This window comes from Enhydra lutris, unplaced genomic scaffold, assembly GCF_002288905.1.
Source record: "Enhydra lutris kenyoni isolate GAN:26980312 unplaced genomic scaffold, ASM228890v2 scaffoldscaffold31, whole genome shotgun sequence".
NCBI classification, from domain to species: domain Eukaryota; kingdom Metazoa; phylum Chordata; class Mammalia; order Carnivora; family Mustelidae; genus Enhydra; species Enhydra lutris.
In genome coordinates, this window is record NW_019154115.1 from 16,998,870 (window position 1) to 17,013,143 (window position 14,274).

General features: G+C 41.0%; 1 protein-coding gene across 4 annotated transcripts in view; it reads left to right on the top strand.

The window, feature by feature from the left end:
- The window catches only part of LOC111153150 (sorting nexin 1), a 33,491-nt gene that overhangs the window by 9,340 nt on the left and 9,877 nt on the right, over positions 1-14,274 (top strand). For 3 of the 4 annotated variants that reach the window (XM_022511956.1, XM_022511955.1, XM_022511954.1), the window contains exons 2-6: positions 3,756-3,864; positions 6,419-6,546; positions 7,076-7,142; positions 11,779-11,822; positions 13,534-13,675. In XM_022511956.1, the coding sequence (XP_022367664.1) occupies positions 3,756-3,864; positions 6,419-6,546; positions 7,076-7,142; positions 11,779-11,822; positions 13,534-13,675 (490 nt within the window). The remainder of the gene's footprint in view (positions 1-3,755; positions 3,865-6,418; positions 6,547-7,075; positions 7,143-11,778; positions 11,823-13,533; positions 13,676-14,274) is intronic. The other variant, XM_022511957.1, reaches the window with a different exon arrangement.

The window sequence follows — 14,274 nt, forward strand, 5'->3', positions numbered from 1 at the left end:
CTGGTGATTCAGAGATTTTTCAAATATGAATTATAAGTAAAGGTTATTTTTAGTATTGAGTTTGCAACTCAGTATAATCTGTGTGCCTCTTCCCTTCCCTCAGAATGAGTCCTTCCTGAAATTTAGCTGTTGATTTTAAATTAGCTTTTTATTTATTTTTTACTTACTTTTTTTAAGTAGCTGTCATACCTAGCATGGAGCCCAGCATGGGCCTTGAACTCTCAACCTCATGAGATCAAGACCTGAAGTGAGGTTAAGGGTCAGATGCTTAACCAACTGAGCTGCCCAGGTGCCCCCAAATTAGCTTTTTAGTATAAATCAATAATAATGATTAAAGATTAGACTTTTATTTTATTTTAAAGATTGTGTTTATTTATTTGACAGAGAAAGAGAGATCACAAGTAGGCAGAGAGAGAGGCAGAGAGAGAGGAAGGGAAGCAGGCTCCCCACCCAGCAGAGAGCCCGATGTGGGGCTCGATCCCAGGACCCTGGGATCATGACCTGAGCCGAAGGCAGAGGCTTTAACCCACTGAGCCACCCAGGTGCCCCAAGATTAGACTTTTAAAATGTATTTTTTTTTAAAGATTTTATTTATTTATTTGTTAGAGAGAGAGAGCATGAGCACAGGCAGACAGAGTGGCAGGCAGAGGCAGGGGAGAAGCAGGCTCCCCGCTGAGCAAGGAGCCCGATGTGGGACTCGATCCCAGGACGCTGGGATCACGACCCGAGCCGAAGGCAGCCGCTTAACCAACTGAGCCACCCAGGTGTCCCAAGATTAGACTTTTAAATCTGGGGCAAAATATATGAAATGTGTTATAAAGCCCAGATAGATATTTATTTTGATAAGCTATTATTATAAACTCTAGTCTCATGGAAGACTTGTTTTCTATTAAAGTTCTGTTAATCTAAAGATTAACAGGGAAGGAAGAATACTTTGTCCATTTCTTATACGTAAAAGTAGTTTTCAACGGCACCTAGGTGGCTCAGTCAGAGATGGGCTTTGACTCAGGTCATAGTCTTGTGGTCCTGGGATCAAGCCTCACATCACGCTTCCTGCTCAGTGGTGAGTCTGCTTCTCCCTCTCCCGCTGTGATCTCTCTTGATCCTCTGTGATCTCTCTTGATCCCTCTGTGATCACTCTCAAATAAAATTCTTTATTTTTTTTAAAGATTTTATTTATTTAACGGAGAGAGGGACAGCGAGAGAGGGAACACAAGCAGGGAGAGTGGGAGAGGGAGAGGGAGAAGCAGGCTCCCCACTGAGCAGGGAGCCCGATGCAGGGCTGGATCCCAGGACCCTGGGATCATGACCTGAGCCAAACCAGATGCCCAAGGATTGAGCCACCCAGGCGCCCCTAAATGAAAATCTTTACAAAAAAAAAAAAAAAAAAAAAAGTTCTTAGCTTTTACTGAATCTGATTTTAAGTAAAACTTGAGAATAGTATGCCTCCAAGACTTATTGTGTGCTGAGTACTTCCCAGCCTGAAGAAATAAGCTTAGCTTGTCCAAATTACTCATCTGAAAATAAATTTCATAAGGTCCAAAATAAAACAGATGTGAAAAGAGATAAAGTTGGGAGGGGAACTATACAGTATGCCCTAGAGAGGGTTATGTAAGAAACTTAGGTAAACTTAGATACACTTATGTAAGAAAAGTGTACATCTAAGTGTTGACTTGGAAAAATGGGCAGAGGATATCAAGACAAGTCACAGAGATTCAAATGGCCAGTAAACATGTGGAAGCAAGACTTTTCAGACCTGTCAACCTGGCAAAGATTTTTTAAAAGAAAGAATTCGGGGTACCTAGCTGGCTCAGTCAGTAAAGCACATGACTCTTGATCACAGGGTTGTAAGAAGGTAGTTGACAATATATGAGGCAAAAGGGAAATGTGGGTTTTAATTTTGTTCTATTATTTGTTGTCTTTATCTCTATAGTAATTTTGTTGATGAAGATTGTGGAAGCACCTAGAAAACAGGATCACTGTCTCTGAGTTGGTATAACATTTAAGCATTTATATATTTAAGTATTAAAATACTTATTCATTAAGCTTTATTAGCATAGAAAAGTTTCAGTAGGAGCATTGCTTATTAATATAAATCGTATATATTGGTAGCAGTTTCTTTCCATGAGGATGGCCCCAGTATTGGGATGGAGCTGTTTGCCTGGCAAATTCAGAATACCCAACAGATCTGTCATTTTACTTTGTTTTGTTGGGTCAGAAAAGGCCTGTTTCTGAGGAACAAAGTCCCTCAGATTTGCTAAGGAAATGTTTCATAAAAGATTCCTAAAGTCAGGTCATTTAACTGATTTGGCCTTGGGGTTTGACTTCAAAACCCTGCAACACCACACCATGGCTTTTGAAGCCAGATTCCCAGCATTTTGTTCATGTTCTACACAATCCAGCTTTGTTCATTCTGGTACCGGTCTGGGGCCCCACCCAACACTTGTTTGTGGGTGATCACTGAGCTTTTGATGAAGGCCATCAACTGACTGTATTTTTACCATGTGCCCATTAGGCTAAGCATGACTGGTTTTTATTCTGCTAGCCTGGCATGGGCGTGGTTGAAAATTGTGTCTGTGGGGGCGCCTGGGTGGCACAGTGGGTTAAAGTCTCTGCCTTCGGCTCAGGTCATGATCCCAGGGTCCTGGGATCGAGCCCTGCATCGGGCTCTCTGCTCTGCAGCGAGCCTGCTTCCTCCTCTCTCCCTCTGCCTGCCTCTCTGCCTACTTGTGATCTCTCTCAAATAAATAAATAAAATCTTAAAAAAAAGAAAAGAAAATTGTGTCTGTGTAAGTTAGGGATAAAAAGATAACATATTTGTGAACAGCATTAGATGTAAAGTGTTATACCTTTCTTTGCCTGTCGGGGGGCTAGTAATACCTGCACAACTGCGTTTCTGTGAACAGTTTAGCCAAGGCCATACAGTAAGCCAGGATCAGAGCTTGAATTCTGCACCCTAGTGTGGTGTCCTGGTCACTAGAATGTGCCCCATCAGCATTTGAAAGAATAAAGGTCATCAAGTGAGAAGGGGAAATGCATTTGGACAGGTTGTTTTTTTTTTTGTTTTTTTTTTTTTTTAAAGATTTTATTTATTTACTTGACAGAGCGAGAGATCACAAGTAGAGAGGCAGGCAGAGAGAGAGAGAGAGAGAGGGAAGCAGGCTCCCTGCTGAGCAAAGAGCCCGACGCGGGACTCGATCCCAGGACCCCGGGATCATGACCTGAGCTGAAGGCAGCGGCTTAACCCCCTGAGCCACCCAGGCGCCCATTTGGACAGGTTTTTTAGAAAATTTTCTGTGTGTACATATAGCCATGTCAGTATCACGTGCTTTGGGGTAGGGCATTACAGCAAGGTTATGGTGTTAGAAATTAACTCTGGAATGTATGAGTTTATTTTAGCTCTGTGATTACTTGGGCAACACTTACATCACTAATGATGATTTGCTGCTAAACACCATTGGGTACAACTGAGGAACGCATTAAAAGTCACTTTATGGGTTTGTTTTTAAAAGTACTGTTTTAGGGTACCTGGGTGGCTCAGTGGGTTAAAGCCTCTGCCTTCGGCTCAGGTCATGATCCCGGGGTCCTGGGATCGAGCCCCACATCGGGCTTTCTGCTCTGCGGGGAGCCTACTTCCCCCTCTCTCTCTGCCTGCCTCTCTGCCTACTTGTGATCTCTGTCTGTCAAATAAATAAATAAAATCTTAAAAAAAAAAAAAAAGTACTGTTTTAGTCAGATTATCTCTTCATTTACAGAGTAAGCCCCAGTCTCCAAAGAGAATCATTTCCCTTCCCATCAACAATGGCTCCAAAGAAAATGGGATCCATGAGGAACAAGACCAAGAGCCCCAGGATCTCTTTGCAGGCAAGTATAGACTCAAAACCTATCCTAGGAGTCTTCTAAGTCACTGAACTAAACAAGCAAGGTTTCTATTGGAAACATAGCTCGTAAGGATACAATCGTGGGAGATTTCAAATCATGTAGAAAGTAGCCCCTGCCATCAAGAGGGTTAAGGAGTAAGACCTAAACATACAGATAGAGTTAGGCTACTAAACAATGTAAATGTGGCGAGAACAATGCTAGAAATACCAAGTCTCACATCTTCGCTTGAGATCAGACTAAAGTAGTGTCTAGCCTTATGATCAAGACTCATGGGGCGCCTGGGTGGCTCAGTGGGTTAAAGCCTCTGCCTTCGGCTCAGGTCATGATCTCAGGGTCCTGGGATCGAGCCCCGCATCGGGCTCTCTGCTCAGCGGGGAGCCTGCTTCCTCCTCTCTCTCTGCCTGCCTCTCTGCCTACTTGTAATCTCTGTCTGTCAAATAAATTAATTAATTAATTTTAAAAAAAAGACTCATAGTGAGAATTACATTTTGTGTCATAATCCAAAATATATGCATACTTATATAAAACTGAAACAGAAATTTTATTAAGTGACTTACCTTTATTTCAATACAATCTGAAATGTCCTACTGTTTCTCCCTGTTTTTTAAAAGCTATTTGCATCCAATTGAATTGTTTTCACAGTTCACCAATGACCTACATCTTGTAGTTTGGAAGAGACTAGTATGGAGTGAGGTTTCTTAACCTTGGCACTATTAACATTTTGGGCCCAATAATTTTTTTTTTTTTTTAAAGATTTTATCTATTTATTTGCCAGAGAGAGAGCAAGAGAAAGGAACACAAGCAGGCAGAGAGGCAGGCAGAGGCGGAGAGTTAGGCAGGCTCCCTGCCGAGCAAGGAGCCTGACGCGGGACTCTATCCCAGGACCCCAGGATCATGACCTGAGCCGAAGGCAGCGGCTTAACCCACTGAGCCACTGAGGCGCCCCTTGGGCCCAATAATTTTTTTTTTTTTTAAAGATTTTATTTATTTATTTGACAGACAGAGATCACAAGTAGGCAGAGAGGCAGGCAGAGAGAGAGTGGAGGAAGCAGGCTCCCCACCGAGCAGAGAGCCCGATGCGGGGCTCGATCCCAGGACCCTGAGATCATGACCTGAGCCGAAGGCAGAAGATTTAACCACTGAGCCACCCAGGCGCCCCGGCCCAATAATTTTTAATTGTTTTAATATTTTTTTATTTATTGACTTGTTAGAGCACAAGCAGGTGGAGCAGATTGAGAAACTGGTTGAGTGCCCTTGGAAGACTTCCTAGAAGAAGGATTTATGTAGGAGAAAAGAAGAAAATTTACAGATGGTGGGGCAGGGGATGCAAGGTACATTTGAAGGCCATTCAGTAAACTAGGTGGGCCAGAGCAGGGAATTCTGAGAGAAGGCATGGAAGTAAGACTTGAAATGTAGTTTAGGGGACTTTAGACATCAATAATAATTACAGTTTGAATTTTCATTCTACTGTCAATTAAGAGCCATTGGCAGTTTTGAATAAAGAAAGTGATAAGGGTAATGTTTTAAGAAGACTGATCTAGTAGAATTATATAAAATGGATAGCAGTAGAGAAAAACTGGATACTTCAGAAGGCAATCACAAATTTGTTCAAGAATGAAATGGCAGGGTGCATGGGTGGCTCAGTGGGTTAAGCCTCTGCCTTCTGCTCAAGTCATGATCTCAGGTTCCTGGGATCGAGCCCCACATCAGGCTCTCTGCTCAGCAGGGAGCCTGCTTCCCCCTCTATCTCTGCCTGCCTCTCTGCCTACTTGTGAGCTCTCTGTCAAATAAATAAATAAAATCTTGAAAAAAAAAACCCTTTTATTAGAAAGATTTTCAGATATTACAACATCTTTTTATCCCCTTTGGACAGCATGTATCAAACATAATCTTAGGGGACACCTGGGTGGCTCAGTTGGTTAAACATCTGATTTTGGCTCCGGTCATGATCCCAGGGTCCTGATATCAAGTGCTGCATCAGGCTCCCTGCCTAGTGGGGAGCCTGCTTCTCCCTCTCCTCCCTGCTCCTCCCCCTGCTTGTGCTTTCTCCCTCCCTCTCTCTTCTCTCTGTCAAATAAAGTCTTTTTTAAAAAAAGCTTTGCAAGATTGTCTAAAACTATAACTGTAAACAATTACTAAACTGCTAAAACTACATTGCCATCCTCAGGTGTGGCTAATAGTGCCTTTCCCCAAGTGTTACTATGTTTGTATGTTGGGGCTGTTTTTTCTAGCTTACCAGTTTTCCTGACTTCCTTTGATGTCATTTTTTGCTATCTGTGTGCCTGCTGCCTCTAGCTGAAACTTACTCTTCTTTTCCAAACAATTGTAATAGGAATAAATAGTTTACATAAGATTTGGAATATTCCCTATCCCTAACCCCACCAGCCCAGCCACCGTGGGCATGAAAAGATTTTAAAAAAATAAAAAATAAAAAAAGAGTTGTTGCTCTTGTTTTTGTCTCTTAACTATAGAACTGAAATTTAGCCACCAAAGACCAATTATTGATCTTCATTGTAGAATATCTACTTCTTTTTAGATGCCACAGTAGAGCTCTCCCTGGACAGCACACAAAATAATGAGAAGAAGGTGCCAGCCAAAACGCTCGTTTCTCTTCCTCCACAGGAAGCTATAAATTCTTCTAAATCCCAGCCAAGCTATGAAGAGGTGAGAATTTGTGCCTTTGGTCTTGTTTCTTTTGGATTTTTAGGACTATGCTGCCAGTGTAAGGTTCAGTTGAGTATGAACCTTGAGAAAATATTTGTGACTTTTGAAGACCTTTATGGTTAATGGACAGCCACAATCCAATACCTCTTTCTTGGGCAGAGGATAGCCCAAAGGATAGCACAGAGGCTTTCAATGAACACTAATGATACTTAGTGTCTGAAGCTCCCAGATTCAAGAGTGTAGTTTTTCCTCATTCCTTCCTTAGCCCAACAGAGGCAAGTCTTGCAAATTCCTAGTAATTATGCATTATGATCAAAATAATGTTATAAGCAAATAGATGTAACAAAGACCTTTGAACAGGCTTAAAGTTGTGGAAGTTGATACATTGGGATTATTGGGAAGGGACAGAGTTGAACACTGTTGTATAGAAGAATATAGCTTGATGTTATATTGATACAAAATAAATGCAGGATAAAATTAATAGCCTTTTTCATGTATTAACTCTCATGGTTTATCTTCTCTTTAAAAGCTAGAGGAAGAAGAACAGGAAGACCAATTTGATTTGACAGTTGGTATAACTGATCCTGAAAAGATAGGTGAGTGTACTTGGGATTCCTTCTGATGTTAGGATGTGGCCAAGGAAAGCATAGCTAGCTAATTTCTACACAGTTGTCTCTAGAGCTGAATTAGCCGACATGAAGTGCTTCATCATTATCTTTCCTGCAAGATTATACTCCTTGCTATTTTATTAGGCTTTTCTTGGCTTTGGAGAGGAGGAAAATCAGAGACATTAAATACTATTAGAATTCTTTTTAAAAGATTGTATTTTATTTTTATTTTTTATTTTCTTTTCTTTAGAACAAACATGAGCAGGGGAAACTTGGAGGGGGGGGCAGAGCTAGAGAAGGAGGGCGTATCTTAAGCAGACAGCACGCCCAATGCAGAGCCCAACACGGGTCTCACCATCCTTAGAGCATGACCTGAGCTAAAGTCAAAAGTCCATCTCTTAACCTACCGAGCCACCCAGAGGCCCCAAAGATTTTATTTTTAAGTAATCTCTATACCCAGTGTAGGGCTTGAACCTGCAACTCTGAGATCAAGAGTTACATGTTCCACTGGCTAAGCCAGCCAGGTACCCCAGAATCCCTTTTTTAAAAACCCAAACATTGCTTTTTCCCAAAGAGTTGATGAGATGGTTTTACTCTTTTTGAAATCATAAATTCCATTTACACATCCTAAAACACATGTTCTAAAATTTGAGAGTACTGAATTTGGTTTCCCCCCATAAGTGTGGAATTCTTGTTATGTATCATTTATCCCTTGATAGCCTAAAGAAGTATGTAAGTCTGCATCTCTCTTTGATAGATAAAAACAAAAGGACCCAAGCTGAATTTTGGTCATATTTGGGGGAAGTTAGATTTTCAGAAAGCACAATGCTTAACTCTGGGCAGAACTTGGATTTTCTGGATAGCCTTCCCATGTTCCAAGCTTGTAAAAGCTATTCGCAGAGAGCAACAGGCCTCAACTTTCCATGTTCTGTATATAGTCCCTGAAAAACGAGGCTTTACAGAGCTTTTCCTCCTAAACAGGGATGGTGTTTATAATGTTAAGAGGAAAATAAAATCAACCCTTTTTCTGTTCTAAACTAGGAAGAGGAATTTATAAAGTATAATTAGATTTTATGCCAAAAGGTTTGTCATTGAACTGTTGACTTTGACTTTCCCTAGACTGTTGGACTTGTAGGATATTTATGAGCATCTTTCACGGTTTCCTCATCCAATAGTAGAGGAAACTGGGAACCAGTAGGTGAAATGCAGCTTTCCTGTCAGGTCACAGTATGGCCCATGGTAGAGCCTGGACCAGTACTTTGGATCGCATGTGCAGGATTATTTTTTGCCTCTGTAATATTTTAAATATTCTGTAAGCACATTGATTTTTAAGCTAGTTATTACCTGCTTTATCCTTGGTAGAATAAGAAAAATTATAAGTAAATAATACTGATCGTTTTAATATTTTAATAAAAGTTTTAATAAAAATGATGTTTAAAAAAATTAAATAAAGATCATGATGCTTAATAAACCAGGAGAGGGAGGAAGTATATTAGTTTCCTAGGGCTACTGTAATAAAGTACTACAAACAGGGTGAGTTAAAACAACAGGAATATACTCAGAATTCTGAAGGCCAGAAGTCTGAAATCATGGTGTCAGCAAGGCCATCCTCCCTCTGAAGGCACTAGGGAAGATTGTTCCATGCCTCTCCTCTAGCTTCTGGGAGCCTCAGGCATTCCTTGGCCTATAGATGTATCATTCTGATCTCGGCCTTCATTGTCACATGGCATTCTCCCTGGTGTCTTCACATAGTCTTACCTCTATATTTGTCTATCTCTGTCCACATTTCTCTTTAGAGGGACACCAGTCACATTGAATTAGGGCCTATCCCCTCTGACCTCATTTTCACTTTACTTCTATAAAGACCCTGTTTCCAAATAAGGTTTATCACATTCTGAGATAACTGGGGCCTTAGGACTTTAAACTTATATTTTTAAGGGGACAGAATTCAACCCTTAATAGTAATTTAAATTTTCCATGGATCAGATTTACTTAAGTACAAATCACTCAGGTGATTAGCTTTCATTCCCTGGCACCATAGTCTAGATTCTTAGTCATGTTGATGCCAAGAAACCAGCTACTTAAAGCATATTCATATTCAAGACGTGATCTGTGGGGGACAGCAGGGTGGCTCAGTCAGTTAAGCTCTGCCTTCAGCTCGGGTCATGATCCTAGGGTCCTGGGATCAAGTCATACGTCGGGCTTTTCCCTCTGCCTGCCACTTCTTCTGCTTGTGCATTCACTTGCTCTCTGACAAAAGAAATAATTAAAATCTTTATTAAAAAAAAAAAAAAAAGACCTGATCTTGGGGTCCCTGGCTGGTTTAGTCAGTGGTGCATGCAGCTCTTGATCTCCGGGTCATGAGTTTGAACCCCACACTGGGTATAGAGATTACTTTGGAAAAAAAAAAAACAAAAAACCCCACCTGATCTTTAGAACAATACCTTCTGTTTGTGTGGGCTGTTTATTTTCAACATGTGCTTCTCATTCCTACACACAATCTAGATAAGAATCCAGGGCGCCTGGCTGACTCAGTCAGTGGAGCATGCAACTCTTGATCTTGGGGTCGTGAGTTAGAGCCCCACATTGTGTGTAGAGATTACTTAAAACCTTAAAAACATTGATTAATTAATTGAAGTGCCTGGGCGGTGCAGTTGGTTAAGCGGCCAACTCTTGGTATCTGCTCAGGTGGTTGATCTCAGGGTCATGAGATCGAACCCCAGCCTCACATTGGCATGGAGTCTGCTTTAGATTCTCTCTCCCTCTGCCCCTTCTACTCATGCGCGTGCATGCACTTTCTCTGCTGAAAATCAAGTAATCTTTTTTTTTTTTTTTTAAATTTTTTATTTATTTATTTGACAGAGAGAGATCACAAGTAGACAGAGAGGCAGGCAGAGAGAGAGGGAGGGAAGCAGGCTCCCTGCTGAGCAGAGAGCCCGATGCGGGACTCGATCCCAGGACCCTGAGATCATGACCTGAGCCGAAGGCAGCAGCTTAACCCACTGAGCCACTCAGGCGCCCAAGTAATCTTTTTTAAAAATTAATTAGAATCTAATTAATTAATTAGAATCCCACTCATACCAGGATGTGCTTTTTAGATCCTTGGTAATTGTATAGGCCATCTCCAACTTTCTGAAATTATTTAGGAAATTAACGTTAAATTTAAAACTGCTATATTACTCGCTCATTTCCATATTTTATGAACTCTGTATGTACATGCAGGTATGTTTTTTCTCATTGTCTCAGTAAAAGCAGCAGATACACTGGCAAACTGAAGATCCTGCTTTGCTCTTAACGTTTTATGGATGTTTGCACTTAGGCTTCCCTTTATTCTAGGCACTAAATTATGGGATTGACCTTTTGGAAATTTGACTATGACCTGTGAGTGAAATTCTAAATACTTCTTTCATAAAGTAAATTTAGATTTTTTTTTCCTTTTATAGTAAACATTCTTAGTAGTGTTACACAATGTAGCGTAAGTGATTTAGAAGAGAACTAACAGTGGTAATTGATACGCAGTGATTTCTAAGGTTTAGCTTATGATTTCTGTTTCATACACACCCTTTTGGTAGGATTAGAGAGGTAGAGAAGACAAGCCCTCTGTTCCTGTATAATCTCCAGCTCGTCTGTGTACTTTATAAAAGCAGGCATTCCTAGCCATGTCATTGAAACCAAGTCGCAGTATGGGACCCTGCTGATCTGGTACTGTACCTTCTTCCCCTGGGCCCTCTCCCAGGACCAGTTCAGAAGCTTAAGCAGCTAGTAATTGTTGACCTAGGTTTTCCTGTTTGGTGTGGGGAAATAATTGAGGGGTTAGGAGGAAGGGAACAAAACCAACCCAAAACACCAGATTCTAGCACTGGAGCTTTGTCTGAGTCCAGTGTATGTCTTTTCACTACTCAGGGAGTCAATGGCGCCTTTATGTCCCTAAGTGGTCTAGGTCAGGACACTACCAAAGAGAAAAACAATTGCCTGAATCCCAAATTATTTAACAGTCAAAGGCTTTTTCAGAAAAATAATTCCTCCAGGAAAGAGATTTGTGTGACATCAGGCAGCCGGAGCGTCTTCCTGCCAGGCCCTTTGCTCTGGGTGAACATGCTAGATGAGAGAGGTCAGTGTCCCCAGGACCAATGGAGGGGTCCGTGACAGTATTTCTGAAAGAGCAAACCGAGCCCAGAGCTAGCTTAGGGTAGAACTGCTTGTTTCCTTTTACATCAGTTGCTTCCTTCTCCTCCTGCTGCTTTATACAGCAAGAGAATTGTTTGGTTTTAGACAGATGTGTATAACCAGCCCAAATATTGGCATGGTAACAACCAATGGATTGTCAGTATCCAGTGCTGCTTTGTGGAGGGTATAAATGGAGCCTGGCCTTGGAACAGGGGGCTGACTCTCTTGTCTGTCTCAACCTGGGGCCCTGCCAGTATCTGTGGGGCCATGATATGTGACACAGAGACCCTAAGGCAAAGTAGAAGATTGTAGGATAGTATATAAAGCTTGGGGATGAAACAAGTATCCCTTCTTATACAGGGCTCCTGTGGCTTATGATTCCTGGTTAAACGTGAGCAAGATCAGCCCTGCTTTGATGCACAGAATAATCCTCTTGTGCTTTCTTGTTTTCTCACAGGGGATGGTATGAATGCCTATGTAGCCTACAAAGTTACAACACAGGTGAGTCCAAGTGACCCTACTGGTAACCAGCTTAATAGATTTGGGTGTTTATACCAAGAAGGTCATCATTCAGATTATTTCTGGGTATTTCTTTAGTTTCTTTGCCAACATCCTCCTTCAAGTTTACTCAAGATGGAGCAAGCCTGCATCCCTTTGGTAATCTCATCTGAGCCTTTCCACTTTTCTTCCAGAGAGCTAACACTTCAGTATGAAACTTTGTAAGTTTTATTAAGACATGTGGTATATCTGATATATTCCCATCCCTCTTAGGACCTTTGTGGCTTAGAATTAGTTTGGTGGATTGCCCCAAACTATATCACCTATTTAAAAATCATCAGTTCTTTGGAGGTTTCCTGTGTGGAGCTTCTTTTAATACTTTCCCTACCCTTTTACCCCTTGGGTCTGGTCTTCCTTTTTTATATAACATTAATGCATACAAAACTTATACGACGTTGTATGCAGGTTATGAAGCATAAAAAATGAAGCCCCGAACCTACCACCAGTCTTAAGATGAGTACCATTGAATCCACCTGCGTGTTTCTCCCTGTCCTATCTCCTGCCTCACACCTTCAGGGCAACCACTCTCCTGAGTTTCTCATTTCCTTTATAAAGAGTCTTCACATACGTATCTCTGAACAATATACTGTTTTGCTTTGTTCTTAAATTTCATAAAAACGGCATCATGCTGAAAATAGTGCTTTCTTTACTAGCATTGTTTCTTAGACCCATCCATGTTTTGTGTAGCTGTAGTTAGTCTGTTGTGTGATTATAGCATAATATATTTACCCATTTTCCTGTTGTGAATATTCGGCATGTTTCCAGTTTTTGTAATTACAAACCATGACCTTTCTTGCACATGTCTGCTAGTAAACACCTGGAAGGGTTTCTCTAGGGTCTATAACCAGGAGTAGTTCCCCTGGGTCATAGAGCAAATGTTGAGAAAAGGGAATACAATCTTTCATTTTTGTTTTTGGAATACAAACTTTTTAGAAGTCTTTGTACCAGTTTATACTCCCATTGGCATGTGTAAAAGTTCTCCTTGATATACTACTTTGCCAACAATCGGCAAGGACAACCTCCTTTAATTTTGCCTACCTGGTGAGTATTAAATGATCTGTCATTAGGATGTAGGCCTAGTCTTTTTTACTAGAAGTCTCCTTTATATTGTCTCACTACTACTTGTTGGCAGGCCACCTGTGAGTTCTAGATTCAGTGACACTTTAGAAGTTAAAGTATCTACAGTGTGGACATTTCACCTGGTACGCCCCCTTTAATCTGTCTTTAGTTTTGCTGCTTTAATTCCAGCAGCCAATACCCTTAATAAAGCAGTGTAAGATGAATGGGTTATAGGTGACCATAGATTTCCACTTTAAACTAGACTTCAAAATCTTTTTCCTTTTAGAGCAAGGTTTCTTAGCCTGGAAGTAGAACTGGATTTGAATTCAATTAGTTGCCTTTATATTCCTGTACATTTTATGTTATGCATTTAAAATCATCATTCTGAGCAGGGCTCTGTAGACTCCCAGACAGCCAGGGGGTACTGAAGTTCAAGAAGTTTAAGAATCTCAGCCTTGGAGAGAGTTATTTGCCAGGTGGCTAAAGGATAGGGATCTGGGAAATAGGTTCCTTTCACATCAGCCAGATGACTTTAAAGGTACTTAATCATCTTCTGTTTGAAATGAAATCGCCTTGTGTTTTTTCTGTCCCCAAGACAAGCCTACCAATGTTCAGGAGTAAACAGTTTGCAGTGAAAAGAAGATTTAGTGACTTCCTGGGTCTTTATGAGAAGCTTTCAGAGAAACATTCTCAGAATGGCTTTATTGTCCCTCCTCCACCCGAGAAAAGCCTAATAGGTAAGCTGTGTGGTCCTTATTCTGCTTGGAATCTTTTCCTTTGCATTCTTTCTGTAATATACTTTCTGATTAGTACATGAGACTATTAACAGTATGGAATCTTATAGGTAGGAAAGAGATATTTCCAATGTTTTCCTATAACTTACACGAGGTCTAGAGGGATAGCATGTTTTGACATATACTCTTTCCTCAGGTGCAGTAGGAGGCTCTGCTCTGAGCTTTCATAGCTCTGTGTGTTTACGTGTGTTGTGTTGTGTTCATGTTTGTATTGGTATCAGGAGTCTTAAATGATTTCTATTTCCTTCAGACTGAAATGTACTAAGTTGAAGGGGGACCGGCAGCAGGGAAGGGGGACTGAGGAACCTTTTCACTGCCATCATTTGATATTTGTTAATCTATACTCAGAGTCCCGTGGCCCCTTTTAGAAAACGTATAATGTTCTGCAAGTCCCAGAGTTACTAACCTTCAGCACTTTGAGACTAGTTCAGAATATGACTCTCATGTAAAGAACCTTTTGTTCATGCATTCTCATGACCTAGAAGCGTAGAAGTGGCCTTTGGTTGTTTTTTGTAATGCTGTTCTCATTGCCTTTCCTCTTG